This window comes from Pholis gunnellus (assembly GCF_910591455.1).
Source record: "Pholis gunnellus genome assembly, chromosome: 9".
NCBI lineage: Eukaryota > Metazoa > Chordata > Actinopteri > Perciformes > Pholidae > Pholis > Pholis gunnellus.
This window is the reverse complement of record NC_136535.1, coordinates 9,752,620-9,774,580: the sequence shown is the minus strand read 5'-3', so window position 1 is coordinate 9,774,580 and position 21,961 is coordinate 9,752,620. Positions and strand designations below refer to the sequence as shown.

Sequence of the window (21,961 nt, the reverse complement as noted above, 5' to 3'; positions counted from 1 at the left end):
TCTTTGTTTCGGGGCAAACTTGTTAAGTACACGGACATCTTTGAGAAATGCAATTTAAGAGAAGACTCCTTTGTTTAAGTCTAAAGATGGGAAGATGTTGTCTTGAGTGTTAAGTGCAGCATGTGGTGCAACGTCTACGACAAATCGGCTCATCTTTCATTCAAAATAGTTTATTGCTATCATGCAGAAGTGCCATAAAAGTTTAGACCATTACAGAAGATGCAAAATTATCATTTTCTCTGTACAAATATACTGTTTGTATTCATAAATAGCTCAAAATAAAAGGGAAAAAAAAGTAGGGTGGGGAGTAACGAATTAAAGCGGATCCACTCTTTTAACCCAATGTAGGTTTTGTTACTGCAGTTGACATGCATCAACATTACAATCCATTATACTGGAAGCAGACAAACACACACACACACACACACACATACACGCTCGCACACATTCAGATGGCATAATCCATTTACAGCTCGGTCGTGCAAAAAAAGTACAAATGACACTTTAAAAAAGTACCAGTAGGAAATAAGATTATTTTTTCTTTAAGCTGGTTTCTAAAATAAAATATTTGAAACATGTCTGATGCATCCAAACCACCTGTTACATTATGAGGCTGGGGGAGGCCGACTGTGTCTTTTGCAGCACTTTTTGGTTGTTCATCGGTCAGGAGCGCCCTAAGCGTACTGGCGTCCTTTACTACTTTAGTAATCACCTACAACTACTGATGCATAGTTCTGTGCTCATAAGACGCCGTCAATATTAAAACTGGCACAAAGTTCTCTGTCGTGATAATCTGAGGATAGTAATTATCTGTAACAACTGTAAACATACTGTACTGATACTGTCACAGAAACAATACCCTTAGACATTCATTGTTTGAACTCAGGATATACATGACATACTGTATGTATATACATCATGTGGTTTTGCGTTGTGTGCAAAAGGGGGAACACACGACAAATACAAAGCCCTCCGACAGAGATAGTGATTTGGCACTTTGACGTGATTGGTCTTCAGCTTCCGTGTATCAAGCTAAATCTTCCATAAAAGGTGGATTACAAAGTGGCTGCAACTTGAGAACGTCTATCTTACACAGAGCAAATGATTTTGCCTTGTACCTGTAGCCCTTACCAGCACCCATCTCTTAATGACCATTGAGGACCGCAGGAGCCTAATCCAAGTTAAACTGGCAGCCAGTCAATACATTGGATCCCATTTATCTTATGACAATCTTTAAAAACAAAAGTTAACATTTAATTTAATAGTTGAACAAAAATGTGCTTCAAGTGTTTTGAGTTAAATCCTTTGATTAATATGTTTTTCATGTTAGAAGTTGTACACTTTCTGCAAAGTAGTACCCTAATTTTCAAAATCCATACAAAGCCAGATAAAAGTTCATTGTCACGCAAACTCATTGGTAATTATGTTTTTTGGTAACATTAATCATAATTCAAACTGGACACTCAATGCAGGAAATTCAAACACCTCCATTAAGACAAAGCACAATGGTTTTATCCACTCACCAATTAAATACTAAAAGTAACGCAAAAAGGTCTGAAGCTGCAATGTGATGGTCCTTTTGTAATCTATTTTATACACAAGGTGATGTCATCCAGGTGCTCTTGGATGAGATCAAATGCAAATCATTATAAGCATTTTTTAAAAATCTATATTGTACACTTTTAGGGAGTATAAATCAAACCGAGACGCTACTATTGCTGTGCTCAAACTGAGTCCCAAATGTAACAGTCCGAGCGTTCTGAGACTACTCTTCTGTTGGAGGATCTCCTGAATGTGTCATTTGCTCTGCCAAGAAGAAGACAACAAAAGACAGAAAAACAAAACGTGTAACTTTCAATAAAAACAAAGTACTCAGTGAGGAAAAGGGGAGTGCACATTCACTTTGGACTTGTAGGCTAGGTGGTTAGGTAGTAATAAAAGAAACATCAAGTGTTGTCTCGGCAGGTTAACGACAAGAACCAAGCAAACACTAAGGGCATTCGAGTATCAGTCAAACAAAAGTGAAGACATGCAAAATGTTATAGATTGTAGAACAAGAAAGAAAAACCAACTGGGAGACACCTTTCCCTTTAGAGACCGGCACAACTTCCTGCAGAATAAATAATACTTTACATTCCAATATACAAACCTACCCACAAATTCAACATTGACCCAATAAGCAGATAAAACCGAACAGCTGGTTGCTCCCACAGTTTCTTAAGAGTAGGTGTCGTACCTACAGAAACAAATTGTGCCATCATTTGACCATTAATGCACCCGCAAAGACTTTTTTTTTCCTTCTAAAAACAGACCAGAGGAATACAGTCAAACAGCTTTGAAAGCCTGTAGTTCATGTAGCCCTTATTTCCTCTGTTTCTTGAAGATCTTGAAGGTGTGTTTCTTGCGGCTGGCAGTGGAATCTGTGTCTTCTCCCGTGGAGCCGCTGTCCTCCTCCAGCGGGCTCTTCTTGGAGGACAGCTGCGGGATGCGGGTGTTCCCTTTCACCCCCGGTTGCCCTCCCGTTGGCGACGGTGTGTCAGGTTCAGTGGAGTTGGGGCTGAGCGAGCGGGACGACTCCGACAGACTGTTGATCTCTCCCGGGGTGGGCGACTGCTCCGTGCCGTACACCTCCTTCATGAGTATGGGGCTGTCGAGGACGGGCTCTGTAGGACTGACCTCGTGAATGCGGTTCCCTCCGTTGGGGGTGTGAGCATGCAGGGAGATGGCATCATCTGCGCGGCCGGACAGGCCGTGAAGGAGGGAGGTGGGCTTGATTAGGTGGCCTTTGGAGCTGTAGGCAGATAGCCGATCGCCAACTTGAGAGAGGGACAGGGAGGAGTCGGAGTCGGAGCGATTTAGGTCCCTGTGGGAAAGGGGGAGGAGGGGGGGGGACACAAGTTAGAGGAAACGAGGACAATAACAAACCAATACAGATTAAAGTTGACGCCTTGCATGCTGGGGTTGGGACATACGCTGGGCACAGCCTGGAACTCCACACTTGTTAGTTGTGCAGGCAAAGAACAGGAACACAGAGAGGTTGAAAGTATGCATACATGTAGATCCTGTAATGCCACATCAGGTACAATGACGTGAAAGAAAAACGATGGAAAGAAAACGAACACTAAAAGAGAGCAAATCAAAATAACATGGACAGATGAAGTTACCAACGCTACGATGCACACAAATGACGGCAGGTGGTATAAAACGCATCCACGCACATGCGATGTGTGTGGGGAATCGGAAAAGAGACGGGTACCCGAAGCCGTCGCTGTATGAGGGGAGTGCTTTGGAGACATCTGAGAAGGTGAAATCAGGAATGGGATCCATGGGCTGGAAAGAGGCATGATATAGATGGGAGGAATGAGGGGCTTCAACGCCGCCCACAGAGCTGGGCAAGCAGTAGGAAGAGGAGGTCAAGGAGGACTGGGAATGAGGGTTTAGGTTGGAGATGACGGAGGGGTGAGACATAGCCGAGGAAAGAGGAGGCAGAGGGAGACAATCGAGCTGGCCAAACGACTGGCTGCGGGACTGTCTGAAGGCGGCCCTAGACCTGGAGGGGTATAGGCCCGCCTCCCCCTGCTGCCCCGCCAACAGGCAACTCTCTACCAACCTCTGGGAGCCCATGGCCAGCTGGGGGTCAATGTGGCGTTGGCGCAGGGACATCATACTGGGAGCTGTGGGCACAAAACAACAGCATCATCAACAACCACTTGTGAAATACAGTCGGACGGACAAGGCGAGATTACTGGAAAGATACTCCGGTGCTGGGATACATTTTATTAATGATATTAAACTTGGGATAAGATTTAAGTCTCCACTGGTTTACCATAATTAAGTTGTGATAAAATCCCAGCACCACCGTTTTATCTCTCCTTCTCACAAGGACAAATATTAAATTTAGCAGAAAGGGACAAACGGCTACAGTGTTACCAACAAATAAAAAAAAAAATACAATTATTAGGCCATTTATGAAAGGAAGTGACAAATCACTATGGGGAGAAAGAAGGGGTGCACTGCGTGGTGACGAGATTTAGAGGGGGTAAATGCGGCAAGCAAGCAACTACGGGGAGGTCAGATGAACGCAGCAAGGAGACGTTTCTCTTTCAGCTGTGTCCATCTGCATCGTACGGTCCAGTTATAACACGCTGCAGCTCCGCGGGGCTTTGAGTCAAGGGAAGAGACGGGGGATGTCAAACTGAGGACTGAACTGAGGGGGGGGGGGGGGGGGCGTGAATAAATGGCCAACCAGGGTGTTTCCACAAGTGCCGACAGTCTGAATCGACGGACCACAGGTCGCCGGCTCGCCGTTCCAACAGTCGGGTGCCATCTGTGGTTAGCCCAACGAGACAGCGGTGGCCAGAGGGGTAGGCGGTGGAGGGAGAGAGGGGAGTGAGATAGGGAGTGCAATTAATAGACTTGCTCACTATTTTGGTCGGAATAAGGATTCTGCAGAAACACTTTTGCCTGCAGTTAGTTAAACCCGAAACTAACGTGTATCAAGTTTTGCCGCAATAATAATAATAATAATAAGTAAATTATAGAGCACATGAGCGTTATGGTCATCGGAACTTTGTTGGTTTCTTTGATGAGATTAAGATGTGTGAGATGTTTTAATCCAAGACTCCTGCAATGAAAGTAACATGTTTTTTTCTTCTTTTTTTTTTTTTTACATAAGGATTTTAAAAAATAGATTTTTGTGTATATATTTTTTTCTCATATTCAAGCTACATAAGAATTGAAATTGGGCTTCATTTGGTTGCAGCTGTTTGACCAAAATCAGATGCAAAAGGTCTGTAGCACATATTAGGACACAACCACTACAATAAGATCAGCACAGAAACGTGTTCTCATTAAGAGCTGTATTTTTCTTGACATTTCAATTTCCAGAGGAAAGTCACAGTTCAGTCCCCATTATAGACCGAGAGTCAAGTTAACAATTTTATCCAAAATGAGAACCACCAACAAAAGGCATGAACTGGTATTGTGTGGAAAAGAACAAGACATTTATGTGAACTTACATTTACACATGATACAAATGTAAAACAACACTCATTCAATCGTAGACATGCGTGACCCCTCACTACCTCCATCACCAGGGAGGCCACAAGGACAGATTCCGGTAATTGTAGCATAAAAAAAAAAAAAGGGTCCAAATTCTCACGAGGGCTGACTTTTGTATTTCCCCAGCAGAGCCTTGGAGTGTTTAGTGGATCGTTTGCTAAATCCCCCAGAACTGGCAAGAGATTCGGATGAACTCTTACATTGCAGAGTTCCGGGCACGATATCCTCGTCCAAGTCGTCCATGTCGTCGGACATGATGAAGTGCTGAGGTGTGGCCCTGCCGCCCGAGAAGCTGGGGTCAAGGTTGAGGGACGAGGCCAGAGACGGGAGGCCCGGGTTGTTGACGATGGTGAAGCCGGTGAGGATCTCTATCTGCTGCCAGCGATGAAGCCGCTCCCGCAGAGCAGCCGTCACCTCGCCCAGCGCCTGTCTGTGGATGGATGAGGGGGAAGTAGGAGAGGAGAAGTAAGTCAAGAGGAGAAGTCACTTATTATCACTTTATAAAGAGACATAATATCAAAAACTGTGCTGTTGTGATGTCAGCTACTGGTGGGTGTTAGGGCTCTCTTTGACTAGTCTTGCAGAATGTCTATCACAGACCACATCCGGGTATTCTGGGATTGTTAAAATGCTGTCCAGAACGATGGAGTCATATTACAGAGTTGCGGTGAATACTTTATTACCCTCCTTCCCCTGTAATGTTAATCCTGTACAAATGAAGCTCGAGTCACATGGTTTCTAAAATTCTATTCAACGTACTCCACAGTTACGATCTCTGACTTACTTTGCTGCCAGTATTTTGTGGTCCACATCATCCAGAGAGGAGCTGTGAGCCACGTGGAAAGTCCCGAACAGAGTGTTCCTCTTTTTCTTTATCTTCTCTGCCTGTGAAAAGCAAATGACCAAAAAATGAACCACACACACTACGTTAAATGGGAACCTTGATCCAAGGCACAACAACAGTCCAATGAGTCTTCAAAAACCTTCATCCAGATTACTTAATGAGGCTGCTTTCATTGTTACTGTAACCAACACGTGAAATATACAATTCCTCAGGTTTAGATATTATGGAGAGGCTAGTCTCAAATCTTTAGTACTTTGATACTTTAGGTGTTTGCATGCTTACCCCTTCTTTGGCCACCAGGAGCTGCCGCTCAGCGTTTTGCTTCTTGATGTTGTAGTAGAGCACTTCCACCTCGTGGGTGAGCTGCAGCCACTTCTGGAGAGACTCTGGCGGTGACCAGCTGCTCCGAGACTCCAACTCCTTCTCCGCCTTCCTCAACGCCATGCGCACCTGCAACAAACGTCAACCATCAGGTGACAAATTTATAAAACCAACGCACTCATAAACTTCAGATCATCTAGCAACGCATTCTTGACCGTGATTATTGTATTTTGGGGACTTTCCGATTTTGTAAATAGGAGAATTACACATTTTTTTGTGAAATTTTCTAACCAAATTATAAGATTGGTGTGTGGAAAAGGTATGAATGTGCTACTTAAAAAAACAAATCTCTTTCTAATTTCATACTTAACAAACACACAACTTTCTCGTTTGCAGTAAGCGGTCACAAAGTTTCATGACGCACACGAACAAAAGACGTCTCAATCCTACATTCTCCAAAAGTCAAAGATAATTGAAACCGTGTTTATATTTATGGATGGGTGGATCTTAACATTTGCCTCTAAGCTTCTTGAAACTACACTGAATCCGAAAGCCCTGAATCTATCACCGTGTTTCTGAATGACAAAAACAAAACAAAAACGGTGACAAAAGTGTCGGAATCAGACCCCTGTGATAGTCCCTCGAGCAAACACTCGTGTGTTTCACTTACTTGTGTGGGATGTGCTCGGCAGTTCCTGCCAAATTCCTAATGGACAAAAACTACAGTGGGCGTATGTATACTATAGCCACTGTGAATCTGATCAAACTAAACATACTGCGCCGTTGCCACCTTGGGAGTTCACACGAACCACTCACTTTCAGTGCTTAACTACGAACTCTATGCTGAAGCCACATTCATCACTTTGCATCTACCTGATCTAGCTCTTCTTCGGCGTATTTTTGGCGACTCAGTTCGTTCACGGTGCCCTCGCGCAGCTCCCTCAGACGCTGGGCCTCCTGCTTCGCCGCGTTGATCTCGTCCCTCAGCTTCTGCTCCAGAGTCACCTTCTCCACTTCTACCGTGCGGTGCTCCTCCTGGGCGATCTGCAGCCTGAAGGACAAGGAGAGGAAACACAGAGAATCAGATGTCTTACATTTATGTTCATTTTAGAAGGAGGACATCTTTAGCCGCCAAACAAAGAAACATAGCGTAGTAGGTGCCAGTGTCTGTGGGCAGGCATGACGTGGAAGCATGTGAGCACCATGTATTTGTGGAATCTAAGACTTGCATCACCTATGAATCACCGGAAACAATGGCTAACATGTAGAGAGAGCAGAGAGCCACGGCCAGCTGCTAGGCCGCTCACAATGAACGGACATCAGAGGGAGCAGAGCGAAGAATGAGAACAGCTGCCACCGCGTTTAGAACGGTACAGTGTGGTACCCGATGCTGCTGTAGTATCATGTGTCGGGTCTGTACGTGGGATATTTTTAGACTAGCATCTTAAAAAAAAAAAAAAGTATACTTTTAAAAATGAGGGGCTTGTCACCCATGACACGGTTATATAAAATGATGTCATGCGGGTGACACGCCCCTCTTTTTATTAGTAGACTTTCTAAAAATAAATGTATGCAGTTGTTGTAATCTATCAAATTACCTAAGGTATTACTGAATAGGTATGTAGAAACAGAATATGAATTTAAATCATTTAAACCAAGAAATAAATAGTTTCATTTGATCTGTGAACCCAATGGGCTCTGAGGTGATAACACACGTTTACTTTAACAGTCCCTCATCTGGCTAAGCAGTTATTAGGACTTGGAAATTCCATTATTACATGTAATACTGCCACTTAAGACACAACAGATCTACAACAAAACTAGAAGTACCGCCTCTGTCAACCTGTCATGTTTACATCCATGTCTCTCCAAAATGTCATCACTTCATCATACTTTTGTGAGTTCACGGTGACCTTTGACCACCAAATTATAATCAGTTAACCCTTGAGTCCAGGTGGACATTTGTGCCAAATTTAAAAAGACATTCCCTCAAGGCGTTTCTGAGATATCGCGAAAATTAGACGGTAATGAGGTCACATGACCTTTGACTTCCAAAGTCTCATCAGTTTATCCTTGACTCCAGGTGGATGTTTGTTCACTGAAGACATTCCCTCCAGGCCTTCCTGAGAAATTGCAAGTGAAAAACAAGCCGTCGCCTGCACGGAGGCATTAAAAAAAAAAAGAATGCTGCTTTCGGTCTCCAGATATTAAAGGGCAGGGCGCAGTACTACATTTCAGTCACTAGGGAGAAGCACTCTCCTCCTGTCAGGCCAAACACAACAGCAGAGAAATGAAAGGTGATCCAGAGAGCTAGCTATGGAAAAATGTGGGTGGTCGGCAGTGCGGCTAATGCTTTCGACCCTGACCTCTGCCATTCTCTAGCTAAGATTCAGGAGCGCTGGCAGAGCTACAGACGTGTACAAATGTTGTTTCACCTGAGCTGCATCACATGACAGGACACAGAATGTCTCTGCAGGTAAAAGATAACCCACAACTTTTCAATGCACTAATATTACTATGTCTGTATTCATCCTACTTCCATAAGCTGATTAAATATTGTGTGGAAAGAAAAGCAACTATCCTCTGCAGTGCTGTTGTCCTTGTCGCCTAGTCCTTCTCCGGGATGTCTGTCTGCACACCGCGCCTCAATCCAAATGCGGATGAATCGGCACTAGAGCGGAAATGTTAAGCAGTCCCGCTTAACACCATCTCCCACCAGTGAGGCAGAGGCCGGGTCTAACGGCATTGTGAAAAGGCACCTAGGAAATCCAGCTCCAGCCAAAGCCTCCTCCCACTGTCTCCCAACAGGGCAGCCACGGCTGGGCCGGGCTACTTGATACCACCACAGGATCTGCTTGAAGGTCTGGAAAGACAGCAGCTGGCAGCAGGGATCAGGAAGAAAAGCATGGCTACAGACAGAGGACATACCTCTCTCTCTCTCTCTCTCTCAGCTCCACAAACACATGCTCCATGAGATAAAGGTCTCTTCTTGCTAGTCACACTGACCGACACGATCATTTGATATCCATTCAGAACACTTTAATGCTCAACACCAACTCTGAAAAGTCGGAGAATCTTAGTCGCCTGCTTTTGTCAGTAGATAAATAGATTAGCTTGACTGCTTAACATTTTATTTTAATTAGGAATACACAAAGCTAATACACAAGCTACTGCAAAACCCCCCCAGTATAATGAATGGGAGTTTTAAAATCATTATGCATTGTCGGACATTTTCTACTTTATGAGAAACAGGTGTAAGACAATTGGTTGTCTCGCCCTTTCTCTGAGCTCTCATTCACCACTGATACTCTCGAACACTACTGAACTACAGCAGATAAATCATACTGCGAGTCCCAATGAGTAGCCATAACTTTGGGGATATGAACTATAAAGCAATGTCTGCGCCGATTACGATCAGCTACGGTGAATAAAGTCTGCACAAAAGCTCTCTGGTTTAATCTGCAGGAGAGTTAGGTATGAGCAATTATCTTTGCAAGAAAGAAATGTCAGAGCTAAATTAAAAGTTGGCCGGGGAAGCTTCACAAGTATAAAGCCACAGAGGGAACTCAATGGTTTGTCCTCACTGGCATCAAGTAGGCAAATCCCACTGAAAATACTTTCCACTCCCGTATTGTACTGCTACAATAAGGAAATGCTCCTCATGTATATTCTATGAAATATGCAAACATAGCAGCTATGACCGAGATACCACAGTGAAACCGGATCCAACGGCGACACAAACCAATGTCGGTTCAGTCAGTGAAATCTTAGTCGAGTCTTTACATTCTAGTCGCTATATTCATCAGAGCGTAGCATGTTTCCGTGTGTCTACTAAACAGCCAGCTGATACAAAGAGTGACTCATGTGGGTGATGAGGGTAGTATAACAGACTGAAGGTTTCGATGCCCACAGTACAGCAACAGTTCATCTCTCAACAGCCCTGACCTGCGGATGAGAATGTGTTTGAGTATCCTTTAAAGGATATAAGAGGAGACAGTGCACGCTTAAAAGCACATTCTGAGCATTCCTTGAAGTATTAACAGGACCAAAATAGTTTAGATTTGTCTCAAAACCGTCAAATACTTCTCTGAATTTGGCTCTATGTGGGTTGCTGTCTTTTAAAAACATCCCATTCCTTAACATTTAATCATTAAGGCAGCAATGGCCTGAGTGCACCAGGTGTCAGCATGCCGTATCCTGTGATACTGCAGACGTAGGCCTAATAATGGCTAACCTGACTGAGGTTACCCGTTTTTGGGGAAAAATCTATCAAAGACAAAGTATTCCAAAGATCAGTGTTGATGTATTTGCTGAAGCAAAGCCCCAAGGGAAGAGGGTAGCAGCCACCTCAGCTGGCTCCTCTCACAGTGAACGATCAAGGAAAGGAAATGTATGCTTTTGATCACAGGTGAGGGCTGAAGAGAAAACTACGGTATCTCTTCACCACCACAGTCTGATACTGTCAGCCAGTGCTACCAAAAACACTCAAGTTTTTCCCCCAATATATACATCAGTGCTCGTCTGCTATTGTTAAGTAAAATTGGTCTAATAAACCAAAACAAATACCTGCCATATCCATATCATCATGACAATGACCAAATGACAACGACCAGCTTTGGAAAGCTATAGTAGATTAAACAACAACCCAAAACGCATTGGCACTTTTCGGTGTATTTTCTGCCCTTTCACAAGTCTGTGTGGAAATGAAAACATTAGCACTTGGGAGTTAGCTTGAGAATGCAACGCTGTGTTGCAGCCGAGTCAGATGGCGACATGTATAGAGTTGTCAAATGAGCTTAAATACCGTTCCAGCTGGTCAAACAGCACACCTAAACTCAGACTGCACTCACGTTTCCTTGAACCATGCACATATGGATATTATATAAAACTTGTCATACACGTTTTTCATCTTATGGTGAAATCGACTCGTTGAAGGTATAGTGGAAAGGTCTGTCTAATGAAGCATAGTGCAGCTCTTCCAGTCTTTTTTAACTTCCCTTTTTAGAACAATGTGTAAATGCAATGCTGTGAAAGTAATGACAGATATATATAGAGCGTGGATAGGATTCAGAACCACTCAATGCAAATTAGAATTTGCATTGTAAAATCATTGAGACTGGCAGGATTCCCTGCACGCTGCCTCGTTTCAATCGATTCCTGCTTAAGCTAACAACAAAAGAAAACAACTTAAATTAAACCATCAGGGAAGAAGCGCAGGGGCGCCATTTCACTCACCAAAAGCTTTATAATTAGAGAGGCTGTTGTTGTCATCTAGTTATCAGACTCGTGAACAAAGAACAAAATGCTGCTCAGAATCTGTCAATATTAATTCTGATTCATTAGTTCAATATTAACTTTACAGAATGCCGCAGTGTCTCAATGAGCTATGGGTGTGTGAGGAATAACTCGCTGCACATGCAAGACATGCAAGCAGCATTGGCGGTCCAACACTTCCTGATGTTCATCAAAATACTCGAGGTAAAATTGGCTTGTAGTCAGTTTATGGTAGAGTTTGAGACCAACACTGTGGACAGGAAGATGGTGAGCGTCATTGTATTTTGTTGCATGTTTAAAGTGAAGTCGGACAGAAAGCTGTGCCGCTGTGTTTAATGTGGAAACTAATGGTGTGTGTGCACAATCCAGTACTCGCAGAGCGCAACACCGTTTGCTGTGTGGGTGGTGGGAAAAACCCTCACTTCTGTTGTAGGTCATGCAGACTCTGCTCAGCTCTCTGCAGGCCCTCCAGGTCCGTCATCATCTTCTTCATGTGGTCCTTAGAGTAGCGGTTCTGGATGTAGGCGAACCAGCAGCCACCCATGCCTATGACTATTGACACGACCAGCATGAAGTCCTTCAAGTGGTTATGTCTATTCACTGAAAAATAAAGAGGAGGAGTTACTTCAGCGTGCCAATGAACATCCAAATCATAGGACAAAGCTGCAGAATAGGATCTGTTCAACCAGGCAGTTTAGGTCTAGATCATGAGATGAAGCTGCGAACAATGAGCGAGCTTCACAAGGATGTGGTTTAAAGCTTGAGCTTGAAACATAGCCTGGTCGTAAGTGTTGTGGAGTGACACAAATAGAGAGCCAGTAGCACAAGTTCAGGTTGCGGTGAGAGAGGCCTGGTGCAAAAGGCCGCGATAAAGCCAGCTTAACATGGCCTATTTCAGTCTGGTAACCAATGCTAACAAACATGCACAGAAAACCAAACAATGGCAACTATAACAATTTGATAAACACGAGGAGCTTTGAATCAAAGCCTAATAATAACCAAGTGTGAGTATTATGCCATGATGTCACTGTAAGAGATTCTCAGCTATCCCACCTGGAAGAAGCCTTAGATTAGTTTCAGGTCAGCTTTCAGGCGGGGGGAACTTTCACAGTCGTCAAATTAAACTCGTAGTAAAGTTTGGGCATAAGAAGTCCATTTTGTCATTTGATGACGTCATGCAGCAATTGACACACAGCCGAAATGATCAGCCTTGCGAGCCACACAAGTTTGTCTTGCAAAACCTGTAAAGGGGTGTGCGGGAAAGGTGTGTCAAAAACACGACTTCTACTTCCTGGAGTGAGACAAAAAGGAAGTAGAATTAGGAAGAAGGGTCAGTACAGGCTCGTTTCTCTTTAGATGTGATCAGGAGGACATTGCACCGTAAAACCTATTAACGATGTTCCTGTTCCACTGTCAACAGTAACAAACCAGAGGAGAGAGAGAGAGAGAGACAGAGAATCTACAGGACAGCTGTTGCATACGGCTCTTTTCTCTTCTTAAGTCGGCATATGGAGATCTTTGCCTTTTAACTCCCCAAAATGAGCTCACGATATGAAACTGCATGTGTGCTTTGTTAGTCTTGGGTCTGCTTTGTGACTGAGCACAGAGGATTAAAAGGAAACAGGGCATTATCTCTGAGATAACGCTAGACCTCTCGGCTCTATTCAACGCTCTTACAACACTATCGGTCCTAAACAGGAAACAGTTTGCTTTCTGTCATCACACTGCCTTTCAGAAATCCCACCCAGGGAGCATAAAGTGACATTTAATTAACCACAGTACTGGAAATGTGCTTGGGTTGATTGTTTTTACACAACTGTCCACTATATTAGGATCACCCCATTGTGAGACGTGTCTCAAAATGCTGCTGCTGCTCTGTATAGTGAGTCGGACTGACTATTAGTGGGACCCCGTGGCTTTAAGAGGCTGTCAAAGCCAGACTCGCTAATGTCTTCCTCCGGGTGTGACTCGGAACTAAACGCATCCACAATGACACATGCCAGACACAGACCACTACACACTGTGCAATTCATTTCTAATGCTAATGACTGCTTTCTATGAAGGCTCATTACAGTTTTTCTGGTGATCACATACATCTGCCCCCATCAGCACTCCTGCTACAAATACGCAACGTTACTTTTTTTTTAATGCAGCTTAGTAGTTCTCTGGTGAAAAAGGGATCAAACCTCAAGGCTGGGAAAGTCTCTACACGCCATCAATGTTTTGTGCATCTCCATCGATTCATATTTTCACAACACCTAGTCCAGCGCACAATATTAGTATGCAGCTGTGACTCTGTAACTAAGCTCTTAATGTCAAACATGTTGTTTTTCTTGAAAACTAAAAATTGCAGTTACTCTGAACATCTGCTCACAGTGTCAGCTCAGCCTGCCAAGAGGCATGACAGCTGAGACACACCCCGGTCCTTTGTGAGGTTACCGACCTCTAGGGAGAGAAAAAATGAAAAGACAAAAAAACCTGAATGACAACAATCTGTCGTTCTAGAGGTTGAGCAGAGAGAATAAGTAGTGTGAGTATTTGTCCCAATACGCAGAGAGGAGTGTCGGGAATACAGGGCGGTTCCACCCTCCCTTCCTCGATGCAGGTTGTAACAGGACTTCCTCCTCACATATCAAAAGTGGGTCAACTAAGGTGATCAAAGGAGTAGATCAGCGTGTAGATGAATAAGTGAGTAAAGAAAGAAATGGTGAAAACAAAACCAGACCACAGCACATCACCGGGACGAAGTGCTGATGAAAAATGAGCAGCTGACTACAGTGGTCAGGATGTTGGTAGCGGTAGCAAACCACTAATACAAGCGAAGAACTTCCTACCGACGTTTCACAGTCAAATCAATTCTCTTTTTTCCTGTGAGGGAGTCGCATGACGTGTTGACTTACTCATTCTGAAAGTGTTTCATGCCTCTCTGATGATGCTAAATAGTTGTATGCTAAATAACACGTTCTAACATATTTTACAGATAAGGCAATGTTTTTTTTCAGCATCCGTTTTTTTTTTTTTTCAGATATCCTGATTATCAAACAGAAAATAAAAGTGGATTGAAATGAAGCTTTCATAAAGAGATCCTAAAACCGAACCCCGCTTCATCTCTAGTCAGGGCTTTAAACTATCTAAAACAAACCCGTTACATGTGGTATGAACGCGTTTATGAATCAAACAGGAAGTAAAGTAAAGTGTCACGTACTCAGGGGCGCTCCAAACAGTACGGTGTCCAAAGACTTGAGCTGCAACTTTTGCACATGGCTGCGATCCAGAATCTTCAGAATGGAGAGAGTCAGAGTGGTGTTCTTCACGGCGAGCCTGACAGAAAACAGACACGCGGTCATTAAGCAGGAACAAGGAAGCAAGAGCAAAGGGTGTAATCCATTTTGAGCCATGTGTCCCCTGAACATATCATCTAAATCCAACCAATCGGATTTAAAACACTAAATGGTCATAAGAGACACTAGTTAAGGGGAATTACAATACATGCTGACCGATCAGAACGGGGACTGTAGTGACTTGTAAAGAAAGTAATGGAAATGGGTTTTAATAGCAGCACTAAAGAGTTCAGCTTCAAATAAGAACTTATTTGGGTCACGATGTCTCTTACCTTGGCATGACACTTCCATTGAAATGCATCTTGCGAAAGGCCTCCACATATTGTGGCAGTTCCACATAGGTGATGAGCCATTCCACCACCTCATCCACTGTCCAGTTATACACTGCGGGGGGGGGGGGGGGGGGGGGGGGTGATAAATAAAAAACAGTTAGTGCGTTTGATTCTCACTCATCCAAAACCTGCAGGGTTCAGGACTGATAAGGCTACAATATGTCCCCTGATTGACAGCTGACTTTAAACTCTTATGATGTTTGAGGGCGTTCACGTCTATATTGAGCGAACAATGTACTTGTAGACCTGTAGCCTTTTAGCCCCTAATTTTAGAACGGCGATCCTAAACGATCAGAAAAGGCAAGAAGTAAGGCCAAGAAGTAAGTAAGACGGTAAGTTGAACCTAGTCCAACAGATCATGTGTTTCATCTGCTCAAGAACAGACTGAAAGCTAAAAAAAAAAAAAGCAAGTATTAAAGATGGCTGCAGTACAAGCCAAGGAAGCAGAGCCGAAACAACTATGTGTCACTATCGTAACACTTCTTCCCTGCACCGTTTATACAGGTTGACACATGAGCCATATTATATGACCATGTGAAGCCGGATCCTGAATGATCTATGAGGTATCCTATTGCACAGCACACAATGTCTGGCCCGCAGTAATAACTGGGAAACACACTCCCCGGCTCCTGGCAGAGCCTCAACAGTATCAACAGGCCGACTGTGTTAATGTGTTGTTCTCTGGAACAAAAACCCAAGTTTCCTGCCTCCAAAACTCCAGAGCCTTGTCGAGAAACTGCAATGCAGGATAAGTCAAAAGAAAGGAGGGGGAGGGGGGGCAGAAAGGGTGTAAAACGACATGGGTGCTCTCATAGAGTACACGATAGCCCGGCGGAGCAGATAGGCAGAAGGAGGTGAGGGCGTGTGAATTTTGTGCTGACAGAGTCAATGATGGCCCACTCTGCCACTGGCTGGAGCTGATAAGCAGACTGCACTTTGCTTGACACGCCATCTGATCCAACTGCCTTGCTCCTTTGTTGGGTGAGTGAGAATGTTAAGTCGGGGTAACACAAAACACATGAACTCCAGTTTACTGGCTATTTAAAACACTGCTGTATAGACCAAGAACCAAAGTCTTTCACTGAAAGTCAAATGCCTCAAAGCGGTACCTTCAGAGCCCTTCCACGCGTTCCACAGGTCCACCACACTGATGAACTGGTCGTCCCCGTGGAAGGTGTTGTGCTTGGCCTTGGGATCATGGTAGTTTAGATCTTCTCTCAGGAACTGCAGAATGACAAGGAGGTTCGTTGTGGTTACAGAGAATCCAATTTGCACAAGTTTTAACTGGGGAAAAAGGGTAGTTGATTTAAAAACCGTGATAGGATCTGAACTGTGAGTTTTGTGATCGGTTGCACCCATAGTTATAACACCTAACAGGCCTCAAATGTTACCAATTGTCTTTTGTTAGAAAATGTTTAGCTCCATTACTAAACACGATCTCAGCATACAGAATGTTTCTTATTTTGAGCTTAGTTTGACCGACGCTGCGATGAACATTTTGAATGTACCACTCAGTCAATTGTTCTGGGTTTCCTCTTACCTAATTCAGGAATTACTGCCCATGTACTTAACAGCACACAGAAACTGCCTTTGCGATGTTTAGAACCGCCACTTGTGGGTTACGTAGGTCAGTGTTTATCACAAATGTTCTGAGGGGCAAATCTATAATCAAGCTTTACAATTTTAGCTGATGGGCGTCAATTTAAATGGCTAAAATAACTGAGGATGATGGTGAATTCTGGCACTATAGTCAAATGAATTGGCTTTCACGATTGTGTAATAGTGCGACATTTTGGGAAATACTCTTATTTACTTTCTTGCTTAGAGTCGTTTTTCCCCTAAAATCGTATCTTAATTATGGAGGTAGACTCCAGGTAGCTGCTAACAAAAGCCGTTCCCAAAATGTTGTACTTTTACTCAAACATGTACCTAGCTACTATGTATATATAAAACCAACACCAAAACCAAAATGTACATCACTCTGAATTCCATTTCCGTCCTCATTGCCGTGTTAGTTGTCTCTATTGGTCAATGGAAGCACACTCCTGGTTGCCCACTATATTGCAGCCTATCTCGGTTACATACAGTACGTAGCATCTTGCACTCCTACAAAAGCCAACGCATGCAACATGGGTGGAAGACAGCGATACGTCATCTTTCTTGATAGAGTTGTGTGGGAGGACTTCACTACGGGGTAGAGAAATAATCTGTGCTGCAGGTGAAATATCCTGAGAAGATATTCATCGGAGGATCAGCAGGACCTGTATAATGTGGCCAAGACCTGATGCAGACTTTGATCTTGCTCATAAAGAAATCAGCCATCCTGTTTATTTAATCACTGTATGATAACAGGAAGTCGGACTACCGTCTTGAAGTGCTCCTAATCGTGTCAAGCTTTCTATTTCTCGGCTCAAAGCCATCACAGATGCTCACTGTGCTGCACTTTATTTTCTGCCTTTGGGGTATTTGCATGCCAAGGGCCTCTTCTTAAAGCAGAGAGCACTTTTGGTCCGGCCTCAACCAGATGCAACAGACTGAACCGAAGAGAGGCTCCAGAGGGGCCCCTCCACAAGGCCACGTGTAGTTTAGACAAGAGCTCAGGATGTAACCGTACTAAATGGACGACAGGCAGCGTCTTTTAAAAGGCGTCAGTGATGTCTGACAAGCAACAGGTTGGCTTTACGGCAGCTATGACTACTTTTTATTTGTCATGCATTTCAGAGATACAAACCACAAAGTCTGATTAAAGGAACGTAAATACTCCTTGTTCGTTCGTTGTGTTTGTACAGATGTGGAAATGTCAATGTCTACAACATGCATGCCAGTTACAACCACAGTTACTGTGACTTCAGTTAATTATTGACAAAACTTCAGTAAAAAGGGCACTGGAGCACAAACAGGACAAATCCTCCAGTTAAGGCTGGTACTTACGCCGTCTGTCTCCGACACGTCTACGTTGCCGTTCGCGTCGTCATCCATCTGCTTGTGGATGCTACGGATAGCCTCGTAGCTGAGGAATCCATTCTCATCCTTACATAGCGGCACATCAATGCGACAAAAGTCTGGTGGAGAAACAGAGTCATGTCAAGGTGGTGTTACAGGCACTTTTGAAACCCATGGGTGTTACTCCTACTAACTCAACAACAACAAAGATGACTACAGAAAGAGGGGACAGCAATAACATGTCTGTTCAAGAGGATTAAACAACAACAACAACATTTTGTTATTGCATCAGGTCTCCACCATGAATTAATACTGTTCAAAAGATGTTTGTTGGAAATCCTCGTCATGGTCCTTCCTGTTGCGATAAGATATTACAGAGAACTAGAGTAGGCTGAAGATCTCTCTCTCACTCTATCTCTGACAAAGCCTTCTTTATGTAAAACCTTTCACTCAATGTGGGGATGTTACCAAGAAGCCAGATAGCACGACTATCAGACCTACTGTGTAGAAAGGCCAGTCATACCCCAAGGCAAATTGCCTGTCAGTTTTATAATTGAATGTGTGTAGGGCTCCTTAATCAATCGTAGATACATCAGAAATGTACGTCTCCATGATAAACATTTCAGCAATCAGCAGTAATCTAGTGAAGCCCGCCTGCCCTCTGTGTTCCCTCTCCTTCCTGACGGATTACAGATGCTCTCAAAGATAATGCAGCCACTCCCACTAAAATGAAACCGTGTTTGTCATGTACTGCAGATACTCAGCAGTTGTTTGAAAGAGCATGGCGGCCTACATGTAACAACAGTACACTAAAATGTGGATTATTCATTTAATGCAGCATGGTTGCAAGCATACTACTCCTGAAACCTTCAGAAGTTCCATTTGAAGTCCTATTTATGCAACACTCCAGTTAATGTGCGATTTCCCCTCTCAGAGAGGCCTTCTCCTGGTTGAGTTATAGAAGAAGCATAACCATGTCAAACACAGTGTGCTTTATGGAGTATTTCAAGGAATTATAACCACAATGACTGAAGGTGACAGGAACGGTTAAGCGGGAGGCCGGCCTTGCTCACCAACATGAAGACGTTGCACTTCCCAAGCTTGGTTTTTACCAACAAGAACATCACCCACACGATAGTGCACAACCAACTGCAGGCATCTGGATCAGCATTGAGATTTATCATACTAATCCATGTTTTATTTATTCATTCCCAGAACCATATGTTATGACAGGTTGACTCGGCGGTTTGAGAGACAAAACAGAAAGTAAACTATGTCACAGGTTAATCTCTGCGATGGTCGCCGTGTCCATGAATGTGTACAACAACATTTTTCCAGTTGGCAAATTGTGCCTTCTGCTCCTCTACATGAACTTGGAAGGCCTGATACACAACGTGAACTTCCGTGTAGTGAAAAGTTAATTTTTGAGCCAACGCATGCAGGCATTCAGCCTCAGGGAACCAGCAAGGCCACATACCGAAAAGGCAATTCCTCTTACTCTTTCACACTCGCCATGTTAAACAAAGAGTGACAGTTACCGAGTAAAAGCCTACCACCTGCACACGACCTGGCCCTTGTTCTCATTTGGCTTGAAAACCCTCCGGAGACACAAGATTAGATATTTACATACCAGTCAGGCTGACTTTTTTTTTTTTTTATAAGATTTCAAGAATTCAAGATACGCAAGTCATTCTGTGGGCCTGCATGTAGATGAAGAACACGCTCCAGAACTTTGCCACTTCATAACCGCAGCAGTTACTCTGCGTCTGACTCCATTCAGAATTAGTCATGCCTTGAAAATCACTGTCAGTAGTACAATTCTTCCCACACCGTGGCCTCCTGGGACATGTGACACACAATAGTAAAAATGTCCTTCGAACACTAAAAGGTGTATGAGCAATGTGGACGTTTTCCCACAATACTACAAAATGTCTGAGTGACGATCATGCCTTTTGTAAACGGGTATGAATTCGTACACTAGCACACTTGAAAAAACCCTGAGTCATAGCATGTCATAACTGGCTCACACTTATCCCAGGCAGACTATGTTACGTCAAGATATGCCCTGCAGATGCAACCACTGTTATCATCTTCACGGATTAAGGTAAGAGATCATCACAGTGATAGAAGACTTGTTTGTTTTTTTACAACAGGAGCTTTTAAAATTCACGCAACAGGAAAGAAATCTGCACTCAATAATGTAATTTCAGTAAGTCACTGCAGGAGTGTGCTGTTGTGAGAGGCCCACGTCACCTTTAACACGACACACTAGGTTTGGTAGTTAAGTATTTTGGTGACACATGATAAGAAGGGCAAATCCGAGATACAAGTGTCTACATGATATCATTTATAGAGCATGAAGTACCGCGCAATGAATAACTTAATGATTGCATGGACTGGTGCCCGGCCAACGGTTTTATGCCAATGTAAACCAATTAAAGTGTAATAAAAAATGGCAATGTATGTTGAAAATACTGTACCGCCAAATGTTGGGAAATATTAACAATTTCCTCTAATTTACGGTTTAATGGAAGTGATTTAACAGCTTGATTAGTATGACCTCACTACTTGAACCCCCGATCATGTGCTAACCAGTCCATCGATCACCTCCTGTGTGTGACTATGCGGATTGATCTGAGCTGGAGGACTCAATGGAGAATGCCAGCTGGACTATTCTCAGCATGGCTACACCGGGTCTGCACAATCACAAAAGATGTGGCACGAACAGTAATACTCTATATCGTGTGTAATCTCGGCTTAACATGTGGATACATATGGACGATTAAAATGCTACAATTCACTAATGCAGTCATTGTTTACTCACCCGACACTCCATTCTCTACAGTCTGACTGTCCGGTGAGGGTGAACTCGGTTTTTCGGTCCAACATTCTCCAGCGAGACACAAGCTAAATATCCACACGGCCACACATTTGTTGAAGTCCATGACTGGTGTGTGCTGGAGAGAAGAAGACAAACAGCAGAGTCCCTTGACTAATGTGCAGTGTTTCTGTCTCGGCTGATCGATTAAACAACGCTCAGAATTGAAAAACAATGGAGCTACTTTGTCTCCTAGAACACATGACGCGTTAACGTGGAGAGGAGACTGCGTTAATCGGCGTTAGAGCAAATAAATACGGTTAGTTACATACAGATTCACGAGTGTACCTCTTCTTCCTGAATGAATGAGTGTCCACGGTCGTTAGCTTGCTGATCACCAGGCTTTCGATAAGTCAAAACCCCCCCTATTAGTGTCCGTTTAGCGGTGTTTTGGGGGTTCTTGGCGGCATGTTTGCGAACACATGTCCCTTCGCGGAGAAGAATAACACGACGAGAGAACAGCAGCCTGCTCCGTGCGAGTCTGGAAGGTGTGGACGTCTGACGTTAGCTAGCTCAACATCTCGGCTAACTAGGAAATGAAGTGTAACATCCAACGATGGGGAAGTAACGCTCGCGCTTCCGTGTATTTTTTTTCTTCTTCTCAGATTAGGTCGCTGTCGGTATTTTCTACAGACGAACGTTGGCGTTTAACACAGCTCCGTGTCCTGATTCGGACTGCGCGAGCCCCGCTACTGGCCTGGGTCGGATGTACAACAACGAGACACCCGCACGTCAGACAACGTTAATAAAGAACTGTAACGTTAAGCTAGGCTATGTGATAATGTGAACACAAAGTTACCTGTCATGTATCAGAGCCAGCAGATCTGTAGCTTCAGCTCTGCGTTAACATCGCAGCAGATAACTGGTCACTCGGAGTTGAAGCTCGGCGGACTCCACCACGTCCCGTAAGAAAGGTCTCGGTCTCTCCCCCGACCGAGACTAGAGCTAAAACGCCGCAGAATGTGGT

The 21,961-nt window shown here is 43.8% G+C and overlaps 1 protein-coding gene across 4 annotated transcripts; it reads right to left on the bottom strand.

Moving 5' to 3' along the window:
• Positions 1-160: 160 nt before the first annotated feature.
• On the bottom strand, positions 161-21,937 carry stim1a (stromal interaction molecule 1a). 4 transcript variants are annotated; one of them, XM_079166919.1, is made up of 14 exons: positions 21,794-21,937; positions 20,941-21,073; positions 18,105-18,235; positions 16,283-16,397; positions 15,114-15,225; positions 14,706-14,821; positions 11,923-12,100; positions 7,100-7,277; positions 6,188-6,355; positions 5,846-5,946; positions 5,256-5,491; positions 4,247-4,327; positions 3,257-3,674; positions 161-2,863 (listed from the first exon to the last, which is right to left on the bottom strand). In XM_079166919.1, the coding sequence occupies exons 2-14, from the start codon at positions 21,059-21,061 to the stop codon at positions 2,362-2,364; spliced, it is 2,457 nt and encodes an 818-aa protein (XP_079023045.1). In that variant the 5' UTR covers positions 21,062-21,073; positions 21,794-21,937; the 3' UTR covers positions 161-2,361. The 4 variants fall into 4 exon arrangements, with proteins under 4 accessions (XP_079023045.1, XP_079023043.1, XP_079023044.1 ...); XM_079166917.1 differs by lacking the exon at positions 4,247-4,327 and having other exon boundaries at positions 3,611-3,674; positions 5,262-5,491; XM_079166918.1 differs by lacking the exons at positions 3,257-3,674; positions 4,247-4,327 and having other exon boundaries at positions 2,736-2,863; positions 5,262-5,491.
• Between the last annotated feature and the right edge of the window lie 24 nt (positions 21,938-21,961).

Coding starts and splice junctions, on each gene's coding strand:
- stim1a (XM_079166919.1), bottom strand. CDS start 21,061: ATGGACTTCAACAAATGTGTGGCCGTGTGGATATTTAGCTTGTGTCTC. Junction 5,947..6,187: donor TCCTGGTGGCCAAAGAAGGG/GTAAGCATGCAA, acceptor TGCTTTTCACAG/GCAGAGAAGATAAAGAAAAA. Junction 5,492..5,845: donor CACAAAATACTGGCAGCAAA/GTAAGTCAGAGA, acceptor ATCCATCCACAG/ACAGGCGCTGGGCGAGGTGA.